At 50.1% G+C, this 21,474-nt stretch overlaps 9 protein-coding genes across 9 annotated transcripts; 5 read left to right on the top strand and 4 right to left on the bottom strand.

Annotated features, from left to right (window-relative positions):
* Positions 1 to 171: 171 nt before the first annotated feature.
* F9C07_2110273 (uncharacterized protein) lies at positions 172 to 1,612 on the bottom strand (the record flags this gene model as incomplete). The annotated part of the gene is made up of 2 exons (XM_041295689.1): positions 172 to 1,090; positions 1,152 to 1,612. 2 exons carry the CDS (start codon positions 1,610 to 1,612, stop codon positions 172 to 174), a joined length of 1,380 nt encoding a protein of 459 aa, XP_041151708.1.
* Positions 1,613 to 2,631: 1,019 nt separating this feature from the next.
* On the top strand, positions 2,632 to 2,919 carry F9C07_12209 (uncharacterized protein; the record flags this gene model as incomplete). The annotated part of the gene is made up of 2 exons (XM_071507791.1): positions 2,632 to 2,813; positions 2,883 to 2,919. The coding sequence occupies 2 exons, from the start codon at positions 2,632 to 2,634 to the stop codon at positions 2,917 to 2,919; spliced, it is 219 nt and encodes a 72-aa protein (XP_071367176.1).
* A 982-nt stretch (positions 2,920 to 3,901) lies between these two features.
* F9C07_12208 (uncharacterized protein) lies at positions 3,902 to 6,955 on the top strand (the record flags this gene model as incomplete). Its single annotated transcript, XM_041295674.2, has 4 exons — positions 3,902 to 4,382; positions 4,445 to 5,365; positions 5,418 to 6,131; positions 6,186 to 6,955. 4 exons carry the CDS (start codon positions 3,902 to 3,904, stop codon positions 6,953 to 6,955), a joined length of 2,886 nt encoding a protein of 961 aa, XP_041151709.2.
* Positions 6,956 to 9,184: 2,229 nt separating this feature from the next.
* F9C07_12207 (uncharacterized protein) lies at positions 9,185 to 10,730 on the top strand (the record flags this gene model as incomplete). The annotated part of the gene is made up of 2 exons (XM_041287710.2): positions 9,185 to 10,502; positions 10,588 to 10,730. The coding sequence occupies 2 exons, from the start codon at positions 9,185 to 9,187 to the stop codon at positions 10,728 to 10,730; spliced, it is 1,461 nt and encodes a 486-aa protein (XP_041151710.2).
* Positions 10,731 to 11,483: 753 nt separating this feature from the next.
* Positions 11,484 to 12,677, top strand: F9C07_12206 (uncharacterized protein; the record flags this gene model as incomplete). Its single annotated transcript, XM_041287711.1, has 1 exon — positions 11,484 to 12,677. One exon carries the CDS (start codon positions 11,484 to 11,486, stop codon positions 12,675 to 12,677), a length of 1,194 nt encoding a protein of 397 aa, XP_041151711.1.
* A 772-nt stretch (positions 12,678 to 13,449) lies between these two features.
* F9C07_1914333 (O-methyltransferase) lies at positions 13,450 to 15,208 on the bottom strand. The gene is made up of 3 exons (XM_041295690.2): positions 14,585 to 15,208; positions 14,029 to 14,526; positions 13,450 to 13,977 (listed from the first exon to the last, which is right to left on the bottom strand). Exons 1-3 carry the CDS (start codon positions 14,771 to 14,773, stop codon positions 13,459 to 13,461), a joined length of 1,206 nt encoding a protein of 401 aa, XP_041151712.1. The 5' UTR covers positions 14,774 to 15,208; the 3' UTR covers positions 13,450 to 13,458.
* Positions 15,209 to 15,338: 130 nt separating this feature from the next.
* Positions 15,339 to 16,386, bottom strand: F9C07_2236452 (uncharacterized protein; the record flags this gene model as incomplete). Its single annotated transcript, XM_071509990.1, has 3 exons — positions 15,339 to 15,695; positions 15,766 to 16,112; positions 16,188 to 16,386. 3 exons carry the CDS (start codon positions 16,384 to 16,386, stop codon positions 15,339 to 15,341), a joined length of 903 nt encoding a protein of 300 aa, XP_071367175.1.
* Positions 16,387 to 19,104: 2,718 nt separating this feature from the next.
* Positions 19,105 to 19,718, bottom strand: F9C07_2236451 (uncharacterized protein; the record flags this gene model as incomplete). Its single annotated transcript, XM_071509989.1, has 3 exons — positions 19,105 to 19,212; positions 19,263 to 19,346; positions 19,407 to 19,718. The coding sequence occupies 3 exons, from the start codon at positions 19,716 to 19,718 to the stop codon at positions 19,105 to 19,107; spliced, it is 504 nt and encodes a 167-aa protein (XP_071367174.1).
* An 814-nt stretch (positions 19,719 to 20,532) lies between these two features.
* On the top strand, positions 20,533 to 21,448 carry F9C07_2286921 (putative short-chain dehydrogenase). Its single transcript, XM_041287712.2, has one exon. It carries the CDS (start codon positions 20,585 to 20,587, stop codon positions 21,392 to 21,394), a length of 810 nt encoding a protein of 269 aa, XP_041151714.1. The 5' UTR covers positions 20,533 to 20,584; the 3' UTR covers positions 21,395 to 21,448.
* The last annotated feature ends 26 nt before the right edge of the window (positions 21,449 to 21,474 follow it).

Raw genomic sequence — 21,474 nt, 5'->3', positions numbered from 1 at the left:
TCAATTCCTCGTCGATCAGACCGCCTACAAGGAGGATTTCTTTTGACCGGCAAATGACAGCTTTGAATTGAGTAGGCGGTGGAATGTGGTGCACGGACTGGAATGCGAAGTGAGACTAAATAGTACTAGTTACGATGATTCATCGGGTTAAAAATCAATGCATGAGACTTATCAACAGGCACCAAGTTCACTCTCATCCAAAGTTGTCCACTTCATCAGAAAGGATTTCGCGTCATATGTCGCTTCCGTCTTTACATAGGCTCCCCTGTGAGAGCCACCTGGCTGTATCGGGTAGCCTTCAACCGCCGGATTCCCTATCCCGCACTGGGGCTCGATGATCGGGTTAAATGTCGCTGAGAAAGGGGGTTGAGGACGGCAGAGTGTTAACGGTGGTATTTCTGCAGCCATCCCAGGAGCTGTGACCGGTTGTTTTACATGGCTGAATATGTTGGGGGGCTGTTGGACTGGCATAGGCTGAGCATTGTGCTTGTTCCGTTTTGTTCCAAACTTGTACGATTCCAAGCGTGAGCTTCCCCAATCGTCGTAAATGATCCTGTCAGAAGAGCTCTGTTGACTGCCACTTTCCGAAGCCGAAGCAAGGTAATCCATATTCGTACGCCTGCTTATTTTCACCCCCTGATCGAGTTTGGGAGAGGCGCATACCACATCCTCCTTGCAGAGTGTAGAATATTGTTCCCGGAACCACTGGGCAACTTGATGACCGTGAAGAGATTCACAGTAGCTAATTTCCGAGTAATAAAATTGTAGAATGTCGTCTCTCATTCGACGATATTGATCATGTTCAAGTCTAGGTTGACTGGCATCAATCTCGGACAGGACTTTCTTCACCAGGGCGTAATACTCTCTCAGCTCCGACGAAAGTAAATCGTTCGCCAATGGAGCATCATTGCATACAAATGTGGTGGTAAGACAGGTCACTGGCTGGGGTTTGTTCAGCCGATTGTCCGTAATTTTGGCAGACTCTAAAGCCTTCGTCAAACGTTCAAATTGAGTTTCGTTCGTTTTCTTCTCTTCGACAAGTGTGCGAATCAGCATTCGCTGCTCCTCGAGGACGCTCAGTTCTGCTCGACTAGCCCAATTGACCCATTATTATGCCAAGATCGTCGGATTTCGACTAGGAAAATCCTTACCTACGCAGCTGTCCAGCATACATGATTACATTAAGCATCAGAAGCATGGTTGACTTGAGGCGCTCCAAGTTGACTCTGAGAACCTCCAGGTCTTCCTCGATACACAGGAACCCGACCTTTCTTGCCGCCTTTTGGAGAAGGCCTTTCGTGGCTTTCTGGTCGGGATAATCCACCGCATCGCCGATTCGTTGAAACAGCTTTCTACATTCTCCCAGCACCTGTTGGGCTGTAGCAAATGCCTCCATAGAATAGAGTTTAGCATCCTCATCCTGTTGGAGGCTGTCGCCTAATTGTCGTAGAACGTTACACGTCAAGGCAACATCACTGGACAGGCTCTGGATGCGTTGGTCTGTGTCTTTGAGCCGGCGGCAGAATGTATAGAGCTTAATCGAGAGATGGGTGCCAAGTTCTACGACCTGGAGAATGCTGGCAGCAATACCGAGGACTTCTAGTCCGGACATAGCATAGCCTCCGTCGTTGAATCAATCAATTTGGAAGGTGAAGTGGGAGAGAATAAGCGTATCCGAATTGGTTGCTGAGTGCAGGTGAGGCTGTGCTCCTCCGAGTCATCGCCTCGTGATCGACACGCAATGATTGGTGCAAGTGGTCGAAATTGTGCAGCCAATCATTGCGGACAAAGCGGTGTTATTTTAGGATATGCCCGGAGAACTTGAAAGTTGACAACATGAGATACGACCGATGTAATGTACACATCCACGGGTGATTGCTCGACGGGGGCTATGGGGAGAAAAGTACTGCTCGATTTGGTTCTCGACATCGGTCGACAGCATTGGAACTTAGAGGTGAGAAAACCAACTCGGTCATAGGTCGCATCGTATGATTATCGCTAAACCAGTTCATAGTCGCACAATATCACAGCTTAGGTTAATGGGAAGAAGTTGAGCGGTAGTAAGAGACGCTTACGTTACTAGTCGTTGGGAGGCGGCTATCTATCAACCCTTTGGGAAGTACTGCGGCTATAGCGAATGTGCCCAAATGTCCCTCGAAGGCACAAGATGATGCGCTGTTAACTCAAGGGGAATCAGGTGGCATCCGGCAAACAGTGACCGGAGCAAAAGGACTCCTTATGACGATTCTGACTGTGATGTAGTCGCCTGAAATATAGCATTTCCTTGTTGTTGGCTAATATCCGTTGGTGTCTAAAGCGTACACCGACTGGGTATGTACTTTGGTGAAAGGTGGGAAGAGTCACCCAACAAACGGCCCGAAGTTTTCCCAGCGGCCCGAGGGGCGATTTATCGCCCTAGGCATTGGATACCCCTCGTTCGATTGTCAGGCACAACGAAAGAGGGGGGATGAGGCAACGTGGTTGTCCGTCCGGAGTGATGCGGTGACAAAACATGCCCGAGGACCATGTTGACGGCATCATCGTCATAGAACTTTCGGAAGTGTGGGAAGTCATCCCCGGCCGATTCAAAATCCTCTCAAAAAAAGAGGAAGTAATAATGGTGGAGCCTAAATGCCGGTCAACGCTGCAGGTGAATGGTGGGCTTCTGTGAGTCACACGCCTCGTTTCCTCAATTGGGGCCTGTTCATAATGACGAAGATATTTTCTGCAGATAGCACCAACACAGACCAGCTAAAATGTACCAGTAGGTCCAGTACCCCTGAGAAGGAGGCGTTGTGGTGGACCATGCTCTGGTGGGTTGCATGGTATATTCCGGGAGTAGTATAGTTTGTATAGTATAGTGCTAGTCTGCGTGGTCGCAGCCTCTGCCACAGCAACCCAAAGCTCCTCAGCAAATGAGTCACTGCTGTTGAATCTGGAGTCTCTTATTGGTGGAGAGGTACTCCGTATGTACCACCTTTTTTTTTCTACCTAACCAGCCACTTTTTTTTTTTTTTGCTATGGTTGTCAGTTGTTTGTTGTTCAATGACGTCCAATGCCTCCAATGCCTCTCAGGCGAAAAATATTCCTAAAATTCTAGAAATTCCGTGAGTGGTCACGGGCAGCGGGATTATTAAGCCGGACGATGTGGTGCACGTTCATTGGCCACGGAGCACCTGACCGCGGACTATACTATTCTGGTCGAGCAGCAGTCAGTAAGGTAGGCCGAGTCTCGTCCATTCAATCTGGAACTAAAGCATGCCTGATGATTGACGATGCCTAAGAACGAGAAAGTACAGGTAGGTTTATGCACCTTATCCATGGTTTGGTTTCTTGCTCATGCTGTCATAGGTCGTCTGATCTGAGCAGTCCAACGCCCCAGGGGAATCAGAATAAAGCTTTCAGGGGATCGTTTCAGCATTGTTTCAGGTCCCAGGGTTTAGTTTCTTCAATGATGCCTGCCCTAAGAACCTGACATGATCCGAACCCCAGACAACTCAGACGCTTTGACGCGGTACGCGAACGATAACTGGACTGAGTGCATTTCATGTGAAATGGGGACCCACCTCGGGAGTCGATCTCCACTATTGTCTTCCAGAGATCTTTTAGTTACCCGTTAGGGTGAGGCGTGGTGCTGCAAAGAGCGGTGAATTGCTTCATCTCTGATCTGTCATCTTATCATAGGTCTATTGCTATTATCGGTTGTTCGCCTGCCTCTCATGCCTTACCGCGTCTGCTACTCGTGCAGGCATCGTGGATCAACCGGAGATTTTTCTTTCCCAAAAGACAATGTGCACCAGAGATGTGTCTGATAAAAAGGGGCCAGCAGCCATGGGCTGCGAGGGGAAATCAGAACTTCAACTTTCTATTGCTATCCTATTCTATCTATAAAGATACTTGAATGTTGAGAACGACAATCCGCAAGATCTTTACCTTTACCATACCTCCCTTATACTACTTTATGCTGTCAACGTTACGAGGCTTCCTCTCACAGTTGTGTCCGTGCCGCAAGATGGAGTGTAGGCAAAATACCTCCCGTTTCCCCTCGCTCTTGTCGAGCTTATGGGGGCCTCGACGGTCGCAACAGTCCCTCTCCGTTTCTACATCGACACAGACTCAGACACAACCCCCGGCGCCGGCGCCGGCACCAAAGATCGATATCGCATCCACATTACAGAAGAAACGGTCCGCTGAACAAGATCGAGTGAGTCGTGAGACCGCTCAAAAAGAGTTGGTGGACGAGATTGAGAATCTGGTGGGACTGGAGAACGTGAAGCGCCAGCTTCTTGGGGTGCAGAACTGGGTGCAGATCTGCCGCCGACATGGTCGAGAACCCCGCAATGAGTGGTACAATATTGTGTTCCAAGGGAACCCAGGAACAGGTGAGTTGGTCTACATGCGTCACGATCGGCAAGTTCCGAAGCTAATTGAAATGATTTCGTAGGCAAGTCTACTATTGCCCGAATTTACGCCAAGATGCTTTACGCCATCGGCATCTCCGACTCCAACACCATCAAAGAAACGTCTGGCCGTGATCTCGCCATCAAGGGCACCCAGGGCGTCCAGAGATTAATCAAAGAGATGGTCAACTCCGACTCTCCTTCAGCACCGACAGCCGGTGTCTTGATAGTCGACAACCCTCACACCTTGATGCCCTCCAAGCTCGAATCACATAGGGAGATCCTTGACTGTCTCCTTCAGGCGATGGAACGGAAAACTGGGCGGATCATCGTCGTCTTCATCGGCCATGGCCCTGATATGGAGACCTTCCTCCAAGAGAACCCCCGAGTGCAGCACCAGACGTGTAGCACCGTGAGCTTTGCGGACTTCGACCGCCATGAGCTACACCAACTCTTGGTTCGCCGCATCACCGAGGCGTTCGGCGGGAAAATGCAGGTCGAAGGCGGACAGGACGGCCAGTATATGCAGGCTGCGGCTCGCCGACTTGCCCGCAGTCGCGGTGAAGGATTCACCAACATCTATGCCGTGCGGCAACTTGTGGAGACCATCGCACACCGCCAAGCTGAGTGCCTGGCGGAGCAGCAGGACGTCGGAATGGAGGATGTAGATTACTTCTTCTTCTCTAAGGACGATATTTTGGGGCCCAACCCGTCCGATATTCGCTCCCAGAGCGTTGCATGGACATCTCTCCAGTCGTTCGTGGGACAGGAGCCCGTCAAGGCCTCCGTCCGCGAGGTCTTCGGCACGGTGGAGGAGAACTACTGGCGGGAGGTTAAGAACCAGAAGCGGTTGTTGGTGCGAGTGAACCGTGTCTTCGCCGGTCCACCGGGCACGGGCAAGACTACTGCAGCAAAGCTGTATGCGCAGATCCTGGCGGATCTCGGTCTCCTCAGCAGTGGCGAAGGTGAGTAAAGTTGAGTCCCAGTGGACATTACCAGTAGCTAACTGTGTAGCAGTGACTGTCAAGCCACTCTCCGCGTTCAATAACGTCTCTGATACTGACGACATTCTCTCCTCGACGGTCGGGAAAGCTCTGATTATCGACATGAACACACCCGAGACCGACGACAATGACTTCCAAGTCTACGATAGTGTGCTGGACATGCTTATCAAAGAGCTGTCTGCGAACGGAGAGAATCGTTGCACCATCCTCGTCGGCTCCGACCATGCCGTTGACACACTGCTCCCAGAGCTCAAGGAGGCGTCAAGGATGCTCGAACACCAAGTGGTTCGGTTCCAACCGCTCACCCGAGAGCAGATGGAGGAGCTCTTCCAGGCGAAACTCCAAGAGCAAGATGTGGATGCCACCCCAGAAGCCTTCCAAGCCGCGATGGACATCCTTGAGAGCGCCCGGATGCGCAAAGATTTCGATAACGCACGCGGAATTGAGCGTCTTCTGACGGCTGCCAATCGCAATTTTGACCAGAGGCGCTCTCGTGCGCCCGACGGGCCTTTGTCACAACGTGTGCTCGAGCCCGAGTACTTCAACGCCGACCTGGTGGGCGGCAAAGCCGCTCTGGCATTCCGGGAGGAACTGCGTCACTCAATCGTCCCGGACGACATCATCTCTGTGCTGAAACGGTATCACAATGAGATGAAGATTGCCTGGTTCCAGGGCCATGAGCCCAGAGCACGAGTCCCGTGCACACTGGTTTTTAAGGGCGCCAGTGGTAAGTTAGTCCTAGTGTTTTGTGTGGAAGACGATTATTGACTGAACGTCACAGGAACGGGAAAGAAGACCGTCGCCCGTCATCTAAGTGCCTTGTACTATAAGATGGGGGTTTTGAAGACTGCTGCTATGGTTGAATGCTCGGTGTCTGATCTCGTTACTACGAGCGTCAGTCACACATCGATCCGGACGCGGTCGCAGCTGGAACGCGCACGTGGCAAGCTGCTGTATGTCGAGGATGCTCATCGATTGGGAGACAACGAATACACCTTGCAGGCGATGGACGAGCTCATTTACCTGCTGCCTAAGCTCTCCCAAGATATGGTTGTCGTTCTCGCAGGACCCTCTCAGGATTTAGACCACCTGCTCGCCAATCGACCTCGCCTAGCAAGCCTCTTCCAGGAAGAGATTCCCTTCCGCAACCCAACTCCTCGTGAATGTCTCCGCCTGTTGGACCGACGACTCGAGGAGGAAGGTGTCCGGGGCCCTCGCCTGTACTTGACCGACCCTCGCGAGGTAACTCACCGGGAGTTCACCCGAGCCATTCAGATCCTCTCCATGTTCCCCTGCTGGGGTAACGCCCGGGATATTGGGCTCCTTGCTCGGTGGATGGTGTCGGTCGCTGTGAAGGATCTGCCGCTGGACGGCACAACCCTTCCCGAGGTCCGTCTGACCGACGAACAGGCGATGGCCTGTATGATCAAATTGTTTAACCTGAAGCGCGACCGCCTTCGCTTTAACCAGGATCCTAAGGCTAGGACTCTTCCTCGCATCCTCTCTCAGCCACGGACCACGGAACGTGGCGGTGTTCGATTTCCCGTTTGACATAGCAGACGATCAGTACTCTGAATTGACCGTTTCTATGCTTTCCTTTTCTATTCTCGTCCTATTGATGCTCATCTAAGATGTATCAACATACTTTGTGATCCAGCCACACAGATTGACCATAGCATTGGCTTTTTGGCTCTAGAATTATCATGACTGGCGTTGGGGTTTGTGTTTTGAGCGATGACCTTCCATCTAAATTTCCTTTGTATATTTCCTTCGTCTCGGTTGCTCTCCTGTTCTACTTTTATATTGCACGAATGATGTTTACACTGCATGACTACCACAGCATACTGCCTACTGCCTTGCCTTGTTTGTTTGATTATTAAAACATATGTATTACTTCAAGTCTGGTACTTGTACACAATATCACACCTATACACGAGGTCTCTACTCCTCTCAGTGTCTCTATACTATCAATCCTACACCTGTTATGCATGTACAATACTGCATCCTCCCTTGCATAGAATGAATTGACATGATATGGATTATAAATGAACCACGTCATTTCCACGTCTCTCCATAGATACATGGCAATTCTAGACTCACATCCCTTCCTACTTCATCTCCACCCACACTACTATACTTGGTAACGTTAACTAAGCTTAGAGTGATCTACAGTAGACATAAACTTTATTATGCTCCGGATGATAAGAACGTTCAAATGCCTAATTCCTATTTATAACGAGTCATAGGACAGAAGTAGCGACTCCCTTACAGCGATACGCAACCCCGCAAAGAGTGTCTACGTAGGCCTGCATACGAGGTCACTGAAGTAGCCTTAACCGTTGTCTCGCTCCCACTGTACCCATTCTATCGTTATACGTATGAGATAATACATCACAGTTTTCGTCACAGCTGGCCCTGGCGCTCTTCCAACCAGCTTCGGGAACTTCAACGAAGTGATCCCTTGCCATGTTCACGGCTACTGTTATGTTGACAGTCGTACTAGAAGCCTTGCAAGACGGTCACGAGAGTCCGGTAAAGCTTTGCATATGCAAGACTGATGTATGATTAGTTGGCAGCTCGCCCTTTGCTTTTCCCCTTGTTCTTGTGGCGTGAGGGGGATGGCCTCGAGTTTCTAGGTTCGTGGACACGTATTTGATACCTACACCCTGTCGACTGCCTTTGGTGGATGAAATTAAATACTGGTCAAGGCGGGTGTTTTCGCTTTGGCGGCGATCCAGTGCTTAGGGTGGAAGTGAGAGTTACCAATATGGAGGGAAGAACGCTCACGTTTGGGGGGATAGCCCATTTCTTCATGGGCTCATGAGCCACCCGAGGGAGTCGACTCGTTTCTCCATGCTGATCACGGCGTTGGATCTATGCTTAGTACTGTTCGAACATGCTGGGTAGGGTTGGTGCTCATCGAGCTGCGATAGAAGCCCTTTACCGTCGGTCAGCTGGAGAGTGACGGCGGAAAGCTCCTGGCATAATCACTGAATCCTTGTTTTCTTCTTTGTTTTTTTTTTTCTTGGTTTATTCTGCAGTCTATAGAACGCCATAGTAGTGATAATATAAGACCCAGCCTGGAAGCGATCGGCTTATTTCTCTTCTACCAGGAGATCACTATCCAAAAGCACCAGGACGATCGTGGAGCAAGTGGTGAGCGCCCACGGAGTAGCCTGAGCTAGTCCCGCTCCTTGGCCTTTTAAGGTTTCTATAAGAGTCTCCCCGGGCTTGTTCAGCACATCCTTTTCCACTCCTGGGAAGTTCGCTCACACCGCGACTAGCTGCGCTGCTGCCCAACACTACCCTCTTCAGGCAGACCAATGAGACCAGAAATGACGCGGTCTTGAGAGGCTATGTCACTCTAGCTGTCTATATGTCTTAGAAACTTTCTTCTTAGTGAAGTTAAGGGAGGTTCTGGGCTACGCTGTCAGAATGTGTTATTTAAGCTGCTTCTGCGTATGACAACCTGTGTGAACCACTCTGCCATGCTTGATGAATACAGAGAAAGCCGAAACCTTGCGGGAGACCGAAAAACCAGTTCAGCTGGCCAGTATGCAGGAAAATCCTGAAAGTGGGGAGAGTTCATGTAGGAGACCGTAGACGAACTCGTTGATGCTGATCTCCGCTTCATCCGGCTAGAGGTTCCACCTGGTGAGGAAGATCTGCTTCTTCAGCTCTCATGGGCATATCGTGCTCGATCTTTATAAACCCCCTTACTCTTTCCCCAGAAATAAATCCTGGTGTCATTACGGTTTCCACGTATCCGCAGAGAGCATCATGCGTGGCAGTTGGGTAACTTTATTCTTATTGGGAATTGCCCCTTTGACAACATGCCGCAGCAGTTACCATTACCGCCGTGAGCCTCGGATCTTACTTGATCGACTAGGCTGGTTCCGGGGAAAGTTCGAACAAGAATGCAGCGCCAACGATGACTGTGTCTCCCTATGCCATGATCACAACTGTATATGGTTAAGCAAGGAGGAGGCTGAGTATAGTGGCAAGTATATCGAGCGCTTCATGTTTCAGTTGCAAGAACGTCACTACTACTCCCGCTATCGCGATGCCGATGACTCTAGAGACGGCAAGCTGAGTTCTTACGCCCCTGGGGTATGCAAAAGCGGTACCTGCCATCGGAGCTGTAGCCCGCGATGCCCCGATTTTGAATTCTGCGCCCTATCAGATGGGCTATGCAAGCCTCCACAACCCGACGGAGCGACCTGCATTAAGGGCAACGAGTGTGAGGCCTTCTGTGTCGATGGGGTCTGCAAGGGGAGAGAACTCGGGGGTTCTTGCGAGCACAGCAAGCAATGCGATTCGAGATTTTGCTTAGGAGGCTTATGTCGTCCAGATGATTTAGAGGAAGGAGACGAGTGCGATACTCACTGGGTATGTGCATCCAACGCCTGCCATAATAATCGTTGCGTCCCCGGGGACCTCAGCGATTATGAGCAGTGCCATATCCCCGAACAGTGCGCGTCGAGGTACTGCCCTGGTGAGTGTCGGCCCATGGACGTGGAAGATGGCGGCCGGTGTCACGCTGGGATGCAGTGCAAATCTAGACTCTGTCTACAGGGAACGTGCGGAAAGAAGGGCGTGAGCGATAGTGGAAGCTGTCGTGACGATGCAGAGTGTGCGAGTTACAAGTGCATTCACGGGAAATGTGCGAACAAGAGGTTGAACTACAACGACCGCTGTAACAAGGACAGCGAATGCGAAACCGGCTACTGCAAGAATAACAAATGTGCGGTATCAATCGGCCAGTCATGTAAGACAGAGGGTGATTGTCCAGGCCGTGGTCCGACCTACTGTTCTTCGGCCGGGAAGTGTGGGCATACTCACTTCTACGGCGACAAATGTTCGGCAACGGAACAATGTTTGAAAGGTCATTGCTGTGTTCGAGGCAAATGCGACAGCTGCCCCGGCATGGAAAACGCCTCGTGTGAGCGCCATTCGGACTGTGGCTCCGGCCTCTACTGTTACAAGAGCATTGTATTCCCAGAGCGCAAACAATGCTACCCAGCCGATGGGAGCCTGAACTCACCCTGCGGCGCGAAGAACAAGTGCCGTGCCGCGCTAGAATGTCGGGCAGGCTCCTGTAAGAGTCCGGGATGGACTAACAAGTAAGTGAACCGTCTGGAGGCAACATCGAAATTGGATCTATTTGCTAATAGAAACCAAAGGGATGGCGGTCCCTGGGGATACCTCCTACGCCCATTCACATGGGGCTTTTGCAGCGGTATTTGCAGTGCGAATTATGAATCCAAAGACTGCCAAGCATGTATTGCACAAGGAGAGGTTTCAAGATATTGATCCTCGGGTCTAATTTCCCTGGCTTCCGGGCTCTATGAGGACAGCGTAAATAACCCGTTGTCTATGGAGCAGGGAATAGTACACTTACTTCATTCAAGGCTCTTCTATATCACAGTTCATAATGATATCTTGACCACTTGTCTAGTAAACAAGTTTATAAAAACCCGTAGTAATCGATAACTAAAGACCGAGAATTGACTAAGATTTCTGGCGAGCGAAGGTGTGGAGATTTTTGGTCGATCCCTTACTCTCCTGGGTAGCTGGAATACGAGATAAAAGTGCTTAACAAATGAGCTACTGCTACCCGGAGGCCCACAGCGTCCTGCGAACTGCCGATCGTACGCAGTACTAACCGAATAGGACTGAAAAGCGATTATCTTCCAAGGCTAGCATACACAGATCTCTCGGGGAAGGCCTGCCAACTCAGCTCTGGCTGGTCCCCTCGCGTTCACCGAGTGCCCACCCTCGGGACATCCAACCTGGAAAGATACACTACCGGCCAGATCGGGGAATTGATTGGAAAAATGGCTGAAGCCCACTTCTAACGCTAACGGCTTTGGTCCCTAGTTGTTAGGTTCCTCGGGAATGAATGGGTTTGGTAGACGATCCTTCCTGTCTGAGTAGCACGGCTGGCATATCACAATCTCTAGTGCGAGATGTGGCGTTGAGCAATTACAAATTCTTGGTGAGCCCTTAAATAGGGGATCATTCGCCCATGTGCAAAAAAACATCCAAGCGAAAAAACCTCAAGTAGGGAACTTCAAATATGTTGTACCATACGGTCAAGTCGCTCGTGGTCGCGCTGGCATTTGGCGCCACCGCCGCGTCAGCGCAGAACCCCGTCACTTCACTCGTGAGCCGTCGCGTTACCGAGTATCTGATGCCGGCCACCACTGAGACACATGAGTTTGCGCGCGTGCCGAACACGAACTTCGTGCTGCTGACACAGATGTCCGACAGCGAGCTTATCAAGATCGAGCTGGATCCTACCACCGAGGAGCCCATTGCTTACCACTCGTTCCCCATGGGAAAGAACAGTAGCTCCCAGCTCCATGGCGTGTGGCCATCGACGGTGCACCCGGGCATGATGTGGCTGTCGCTGCAGGCCGACAACAAGCTGCTCCTTGTGGATCCCGGCCAGGACCTCTCGACCGAGCCCTCCATCATACAGACGATTGATATCCCGGCGCCAGGCAACGGCCCCCATTGTGTGTTTGAGATCGGCAACCGCGTTTGGGCCGGCCTCAAGGTGGCATCCAAGCAAACCGGCCAGTACTATGTATTCTCGGCCGATGTCTCCAACTCCACGGACCAGAAGTTGTACCAGTGCCTCAACAGCCCCGTGTTTATCAAGGAGGAGCCGACCACCGGCCTGATTTACGTCACGCAAGACAATGACTCGTCCATCATGCGCATCAATGTCACCAGCGGTGAGACGACGCAGCTGCCAATTCCGCCCAGCGTCGGCAACAACGCCGTTGGAATGACCACCGCCTACGGTTCCATGAGTGGTGTGTGGTTCACTCTCGCAGGGAATGCCACTGGCGGCACTGGCACCTTTGGCCATATCGGATCCTCCGGCGAGATGGAGTTCTTCAAGCTCGAACACCCGCTGCTCGGCACCAATGCTGGTCTGCTGCATGTTGCTGACGCGTCGACCGAAGCAGGCGGCCCAGCTTTGTGGCTCTTGTCGACGTCGCTGCTCAGCACCAATTCTCCCGATGCCCTGATCCGCGTGAATTTCGACGCTGGTGTCACATCCATCTCTGGCGAAGAGTACATCTCGATGCCCACTCAGAATGCCATGGTGCACCGCGTCCTGCCCCTGGATAAAACCGTTTTGGTGTCCGAGCTCCACACCTTTACACTCGCCCAGCTCACGTACAACAACACCATTGCCGGGCAGTGGCTGCCAGCTGAGGCTGTCAGTAACACCACGGTTTACACCGAGGCCGGTTGAAGAGGAATGGTTTCGGTAGCGTGGGAGATCAACTGACCTCCCTGGGGTATATATATTTCTCTCTCTCTCTCTCTTTCCTTCCCCATGCCTCTTAGCCTCTCAGCATTTTGTCTCCCTGTCAGGTTGCCAGACCTGTAGGTATATGAGGGTTTGCCTGTTCGATCATTCTTAAATTTAGCGAAACTGAAACAAACCACTTACACGATAATATTAATGTATATAGAATGATTTGAGAGCAACGATGATCCAAGTCCAATATCACCCAATGAATCTACCATATTTGTCGCTTGCCAAGTGGAGTGGTTTTGAGAGGCGGAAAAACTTCGTTAAAGGATATATTGAGCCGACGCCATGTGATCCTATGGGGAAGTCGATCAGGACGAACGGCCTCCGGGCTTCACCTAATTTACTCTGGCAATTCCCCGAAGCTGAAAGTCAGAGTATACGATCTCATTAATACAATGAACAAAAATATGAATTGTCATAAGGAAGGGTGCGTAAAACATGATGAGATTTTTTAGCTGACACTAGGGAAAATAAAGTAATGCTTTGGGGAACGAAATTATGTTAAATAATCTCATCCGTAAGTCTTATCGCATATTGACTTACGAGCTGGTTAAGTTATAATAGAATAACCTCTCAACCTACCTGAGGCCTTCATTCAATCTGTAGGAAAGTCCTTTCCATACTTGCCCGCAATACCGAAGATTAACCCCATCATACGACAATCAGGCACAGTTCGCACATGGCGACGGTTGCTCTGAAGTCATGGCCACTAAAATCATGCTCTCCTCTTCAATTCCATGAAGGAGTCGGCACTGCCGACCGGCTGCACGCAGTCCACAATTTCCAATGGCGGGTCGACGGACTTAAACAATGCGTCCCAGTCCTCGTAGGCTCTCTCCTTGCTTCCGAACTGGATCATCATCTGCATGTCTAATGCTCTCATGACTCGCTCACGCTGCCAGGACGCAGCTCCAGGCCTTTGAAGAATTTGCTCTGCCACGAGGATGGATGCTCCCGGCTTCATGCTAGCAGCAAGAGCCTGCAGAATGGCACGGCAATCATTGTCATTCCAGTCGTGCAGGATGTGTCGCAAGAGGAACACGTCCGCATCGCGACTCAATGCCGATTGGGGTTTGAAAAACGAGTGAGGCAAGAAGACCACCCTTGACTTCAAATGCTGAGGGATGTTGTCATCGGCACTATCCTTCAACCCGAGATTGTCCTCCACGATGACGGCTAGATTGGGATACTCTTTTGCGAGGCTAATTCCGACGAATCCATCCGCACCGCCAACCTATACTCATTAGAAACATAGGAAAGCTTGAGTGGATACATCGACACTCACATCCACCACAACGGCGTTTCCCAGCTTCTCCCAGGCGAAGCCCTTCAGAACGTAACTCACATCGTGGGCCCCACCACTTGTAATCAATGCCATGTACTTGCCATAATTCTCGATCAGTTCTGGTCTCTTGGAAGCAGACGACCACCATGTATCCTTGGTATCATGAGCTATCTGATATGCGCACGTGTGTTCTCCGTCGACGTCCTTCAACCAGTCTAGAAGCCGGACCATTGATGGTAAACAAACGTCAAGCTGGTAGGTAAGCAGCGGCGACAGCCGGGGTATCTCCCTGGAGACGTCTGTCTGCGCAATACAGTCTGGCTCCGGCTCGCTGAAGGCGCTGTACGTCATGGCCTGTCGCAAGATCCGACGTAGGATGTCCACGGGTAGTCCGCACTTATTGGCTAGTTCAGATATAGGGATATGTCCATTGAGAGGAACGACAGAAGCGATCTGGTAGTGGTTGATGACTTGCAAGGATGCCAGATTCTGCCTGTCCTTTTGTATATTTGGTCAGTCAAACAACCATTGATGGTGTGAGAAAATGACTTCTTACAATCAGTACCATCTCTTTGAGCATCTCTGCAGGGCTTGTAACAAGAGCCAGCATCTTGCTACAGGCCTCAATCACATTTCCACGGGCGTCGTTTGCACGCTGAGGGGATTCATCCTGCAGCTTTGGGATTGATTGGGAGATAAGGTTTGCCAGCTCCATGACGCTGGAGGAAGAAGGAACACAGACCATGGTGTTATTTGCTCTTGGGAGTGCGGCTGAAGACGAGGGGGGGGCAAAGAAGAGGGAAAAGAAGGTGGGCAAACAAAAAGTGAAGTTGAAGGGAGGGGAAGTGAATGAAAGATTGGCTGTTTGCCTGCTTTGGTCACTGACATCACGTTGTCTACGTAGCCCTTTCAAGAACTCTTTCTTTATCTGGCACCAGGTCAAGAGTACTTACTGTTCATCAATACGCCAGCAAACACTCTAATTTTGCCATTCTCAACAAAATTTACAAGTGTTTTCAGAGAAGATATATCATACCAGGCAGAATATCTCTATTGGCTGTAGCTACTGGCAGTTGTGGAGAGGAGCTGTTCTGTATATGTGGTGCAGATATATTGCATAACTCGACGGAGCCTCGAGGCCAAAACAGTGACACCACATTCATCCATGGTTTGGCATTCAAGAGCTGAAAAGGGGCCCCAAACCCGCTAAGAAGGTCAGCTGGAGGACAAACAACACCCACAACTCGGACGCATACCACTTCAGAAAGCTGAGACGATGTGCTCACAACGCCGTAGATGATATAGAATTTTCAATCTTCTCCAATGACGGTGCAACCGACGATCGGTGGGGGAGATACACTGGAAGCACCGCGATATTGACTGGAATATGCCCAGGACATCAAGCCCGCCATGAAGACCGCCAGCTGTACCTGGGCCACGATGAGGTTTCCATCCAGAGGCTTAACCTCCACACCTAGCCCAAGTAGCCTTTTTCCGGTATGTGGGTGGTCGACATGACTCAGGTCCCGACCGAAGATATCGATTCCCGCGCGCTTGTATTTCTCGTTCCATGCTTCCTTTGGTAGCCCTACGATTAGATCGATTTTTCGATTAAATGTATTCTTGGCGGTATATCGCGGCAGGTATTTGGGAACGACAGATTCCGTCTGCCTATAGGAAGCATCAGTACTGATGTAGTTCACTACCTAGCGTTAGGGGAAATAACAGCTTACACACCCCAAGATTCCAAAGGAGGTCGCCGATTGCTGCTTCTAACAACGGTCGAACGACATCCATTACCCACGACCCTTCACTCCGAAGCTCGGTAGCACAACGAGACGATGCCGATGAGATCTTCCTAACCACGTCCGTGTTCGCTTGCCATGGTGAGCTATCTTCCGATGTGAGGAAGCTGAACAAGCTCTTAGCTTCCATGCATCCTGGAACGGCGCTGCCGTGCACAAAAACCACCTTCGAGGTCGCTGTTGCTAGTTGAGCCTTCACGCGGGTAGGGCTAGATGAGCGTCGGCTTGAGGTCGACTGTGTAAAGGACGGGCCCAGCGAGATGTCATCCCGAAATGGCCCTACACTAGACGGTACATTGTCCGAGCTTTCTTGTCGAGGTCACTTCTGCGGGTCGGGCTGAGCCATTGAGGAACCTGGATATCTCCGCTTTCGTTGCGCTGTTGCTTGAGTGTCGTCTAGCCAAGACTGCCCCGCACGTTTGTCATTGGCACTCGTCGTACTACTGGACTGCAGTTCTGTCGATACATTGTCGATCCATCGCTCGATAGCATCCTTTGCAGTGTGCTCCATACGCTGTAGCAAAAAGAGTCTCAAGTAGTGGAGACGTGACATAGGGAACAATTGCAAGCTGAATCGATACCGACGGTGGAGAGTCTGAGGTTGTTAGGGTAGCGATCGACACGTGTTGTCCTTCTCAAAAGCTATTTTAACATTTCAAGAGCACACAACTAAGTTCTGAGTCATTTAGTACAGGAATTCGGTGTTAGACTGAACTGGCGACCCATCATGACATTCGTGGTATATTCTATATCGTACAGTGGCTTTTCTAAGTACCTATGTCCATGCAGTTATGCGCAAGTTCGTTCTATAAACTGAGCAGGGCATGCGAACGGTGTATGTGGAGGTAGTAATCTTAGTATTCTACCACCATCACCAAAATGTCCTGATAAGTCTTATCTCCCTGAGACATCTCAAATATAAACATAAATGATGGAAATCTGGCCTTCACGTCCGGTTAGGAACCTGGCCCTGGCTAGTATAAGTGACAATTCACGTTGATCACGTATTTAGCGCCTCCAAATCTTGATCCATATTGAACACTGCATGGACTTTCATCTTTATCACACTAGATGCCAGGTTGAATATCAATGACATGATATCATAGCCTCGGTGGTCCTCTTACCGGCTTGTCCGTATCGCAGATTTCCCAACCATTTTGATTCACATTGCGCCCCTTCAGAATACATTGGCTGGCGTCCCGACCTTTTTTGCAATACTTGATACAGTTAGCCGGGTTCAGAATGATCTGAAGTGCGTCGTTGGTGGCTGGCTAACCCCTGTCTCAACGAATTTCTGAATGCCATGAAGGCGGTCAGGATTGCCCTTCAATAATGGCAGCCTGTTGTCGGGATTCGGGGGCACTACTGCAGCCCCAAAGTTGAAGAGGAGCAAGGTAAGAGGAATGAAAGAGAGCATTGTCGTCTGCATGCTGCTTGTACAGAAGCCGAAAGGTTTCAGAGAATCAATAACAATGTGGAATTACTTCTTCTCGCTAGAAAGGATAATATCACGCGAGAGGAGAAATGCCCCTATATATCTTAGTTTCAAAGCGTTAATAGGAACTATCCCTGGAGGCTTGTAAAGGTCCATATCCACTTTGATGCCCAAACCATTCTTTGTGTGAGAGTCATGAGCATAAGATTACTTCTGTCGGGCGCAGGAGACTCCTGAAGCTCTTTGTGGCTCTCTAACATGTTGAGATATCCAACTCACACTAAAAGTTGACTAAGGGGTGCCCGAGTGCCCGTGCCATCGTGCAAATACGCTTGCGAACATATAACTTTCGCGCGTGGACCGTGAGCCTCTGCTGCTCCTGGAGCTATGGAAGACACCATATAGCCCTAGCCCTTGTTTCAGGTGCTCTGACTCGTGCCCTAAAGAGCGGACCGTACCCCTGAACAAGCGACAGGCACATGACCAGCGCCTTCATACCGGCGCAAATCGCATCGAAACATCTTTAGGAAAAGGATTTTGGTCAGATAAAAGGGAAGAAAGGGAAGGCAGTGGAAAAAAGCCATAGAAGGAGAATACGGCGCAGAACAGTTAGTTAATGAGACATAGTTTTCTTTTTGCCCAGTAAAAATAATTGTAGGCGTTATATACGTCGGGCAAAATACAAGGTCCAGTCCGCCGAGAGATGCCAAGAGACAGCTATATTCCTGTTTAGATGAAAGAGCTCAGCTTCTCATGTTTGTTTTATACTAGCACGAAGAGGTTATATGATACTAGGCCTAGCCGCAATGATGCGAGGCTTATAGAAATGGGGCCCCCTAATTAAAAGGCTGCTTGCGCCGACATGTTGACATCTACATCCCTGGGGTTGTTTCTTCGTCACCCTTACTAGAGCTTACGGACTATCTCACCTGGACGAGCCACATACTTGATACGACGTTGCCGCCTGAGAGTCTGGCGATTGACCTAGGGGGGAGGGATGAACGATCACTAACGACGACTTCGACGTCCAAGTCTGAGTCATCGTCCTACGTGGTCGGCTTACAAACACTCTACTATATGGAAGACGATGGAGTAGGGTGTCCCACGGTCCCACCTTTTGGGCGAATTATCATGGACCCTTGCCTGCAGAGTGATTGGCGGAGATTGCGGGGCTTCCATATAGGACCCCGGAAAGCCCTGATTCCAGTTCCCTTCTTACCTACAGGACGATCAGCGATCACAACCCTCTTCTTTGGCATTTCCACAGCAAGAAACTAATTCTAAACTATAACAATTGTTAACTATCATGGACTCGCTGCCCGATGCACGATCCCCCTCACTCAGCCTTGACCACCCCACAGACCAAGAAAATAATGCAATATGGACAGCCACCTCAGACGCTTAGAAGGACGCCCTTCCTGTCGATGTTTATCTCAAGGAATCTGCATACCTTATGGCTGTCCCACTTGCCAGAGACGGAGGAATGACCCAAAGGGTTCTAGTGGAGAAGACAGCAGCCCCAGGCAAACGACTTCTGCTATCGTCTTGCGAAACGTTCTACAAGCGTTCCTGGATTCGTGTCCGAAACGGCAATGTAGCTAGTGTCATTACTCATGGGGTCGCAAGTGTCTATACCGACTCGAGATACCGTGGACGTGGCTACGCGTCCCGTTTGATGAGCGAGTTGGTGCGCATTCTACCGACCTGGCAGACCGATACAAGCGAGAAAGTGAAGTGTGTAGCTAGTGTTTTTCACTAGAAATAAATGCCATCGTTTTTATAGAGACATCGGAAAGCTTCAGAAGCTCCTGAGCGACGATGAGTGGTCTCACAGCATTAGTTAGGAGGTGCTGTGCAAAATGGTCGAAGGTCCTGATCGGTAGGGAATGTTAGTAAACGTTCTGCGTGATTAGTTCTGCTGGTGTATGTACATATCCAAGCCCTCTGGAGGAAGTTAGTAGTCGGGTACATAGCTCTTGGGGTGAAATGGTTACATTCGGATATCCTAGAATGCCAGCATTGATCACAGCATAGTGAACCTTCTTTACGCCAGACTGGACGAATTGGTCGATGAAGCTCTAGGCTTGAGATCAGCATATCGGCATTGCTGGTTGTAAACGAGGGCTACGTATACATACAGCAATGCTCTGTTTCCTAGAAACGTCGCATGTTAAGATGATCGCTCGATCAGGCGCATCTCGGGCAACGGCGTCTAAAGCACTCCCAGGGCCGCGCGCAGTGGCGACGACCCGATGGCCGCTCGCAAGAAGTAGACGCACAAATATAAAGCCAATTCCGCGAGATGCACCCACGATGAGCCAGGTTTTGGGGTCTATGTTGCTGTTATCGGTGGTTTGATTGACGTTTGATAGCCAGGAGAAGAGTGGGCCGCTATCATTCTTTAGCTCTTGTCTAATGCTAGCCACACTAATACAATAATTCGTCCTCATGTTGATCCAAAAGCGCCAGTGTTACAATAGTTAAGTATGCAGCATCACTTGAAAGTGCGGTGTCAGTCATATTCCTGATTATTGCCAGCGTTCACTGGTGAGGGTATTCTGAGCCAGCAGCCTTGACCAAGTTAGCCTCCCATTTCTGGGTATGACAATGAATGGAGATGTTACATCGGTCCCAAGATTGTTCACCGACATGATGTTGACAACGAGCTTTGGGTCGGATTGGCTGGGCTGTATAGTGCTAGTTGGTAAAGCAGAAATCAACCTTGGTATATTTGGAATAGGAAGGCAGTTAGGTCTCGGTTAGCTGAGGATATATGTAAACCTTACTGAAACCAGGAAGCCCTATATCTCTAGACTCCAAGCAATGAAGTCACTGCTTCTACTCCTGATCACTACTGTATACACACCAACTCATCGATGAGCCTCTTTCCTCCGTGTGGCCCGGTTTAATGGGATCTTCCATCAATCTGTGACCTTACGATTGCTTCATATAATATAATTTATCGAGGAAAGCGGCGCTGTTCCGACCGAAGCGGATATGTCCCAGTCCTCTTCCTGAATGGAATGTAATATGAAAGGTGGGATAAGGCTTACATCTGAGCTCATACCGGTAGTAAACCAAGACGGACATGATCCACTGTCATAATTGACTGTTTCTCGAGATCCATTATTGGCTTAGAGGTCGGCGGAAGTTCCGCTCCGTGAACGGAGTGGACCCGCGAGAACATGTCCATATATCCTTAGACTAGTATTAACTTATATAACTCTGTGGGCACTTATATTTTTGTTTACTTCATTAGTTTCTATTGCATTGAACTGTTCTTGTTCTTCTGTTACATTCCACAACGATACCAGAAATGCTGAGGCTCGACGGAAAGGTTGCCCTCATTACTGGGCTTGGCCAAACCAGTGAAGATGGATGGGGAATTGGGGCAGCGATTGCAATGCAACTGTCTCAACAGGGGGCAGTGATCTACGGTGGCAATCGCTCGTTGGCCTCGGCTGAAAGAACGAAAGCGCGGATCGAACGAGAGGGAGGCGTGTGTGACGTCCAGGAAACCGACGTGACCGATTCAGCATCCGTGAAGGCTCTGGTCGACGGCTGCATCCAACGACATGGTCGCATTGATATTCTGGTCAATAATGTCGGCAAGTCCGAGCCTGGATGTCCGGCGGAGATGAGGGAAGAAATCTGGGATCAACAGGTCGATTTGAATCTGAAAAGCATATACTTGACGTGTCACTACGTTCTACCCATTATGGAGAAACAAGAGACGGGCGGATCAGTTGTCAATGTTTCCAGCATTGCAGGACTACGATATATCGGAAAGCCCCAAGTGGCTTACTCGGCTACAAAGGCTGCGATTATGCAGTTCACCAAGGCCACGGCCGTGATCTATGCGCCAAAGAATGTCCGACTGAACACGGTAGTACCTGGGTTGATCTATACGCCGTATACTCAAGCGCTCGCCAAGCGATATGCTCCGGGAGGTAATGAGGAGGAGTATATGAAGATGCGTGATGCCCAGGTTCCTATGGGACGGATGGGAGACGCTTGGGATGTGGCCCACGCCGCCCTTTTCCTTGTCTCTGATGCGGCACAGTATATAACGGGGCAGGAGCTGGTGGTGGATGGTGGAATCACATCGTCTACAGGGAGAACATAATATAGTGGGATACATATGGCCAGTCAACTTTGAATTGATATTGATTTGTTTTCGAATTCTTCCGAATAGAGTAAATTCTG

This window comes from Aspergillus flavus, chromosome 8, assembly GCF_009017415.1.
Source record: "Aspergillus flavus chromosome 8, complete sequence".
NCBI classification, from domain to species: domain Eukaryota; kingdom Fungi; phylum Ascomycota; class Eurotiomycetes; order Eurotiales; family Aspergillaceae; genus Aspergillus; species Aspergillus flavus.
The sequence above is the reverse complement of the archived record's forward strand: the minus strand, read 5'-3'. Positions and strand labels throughout refer to the sequence as shown.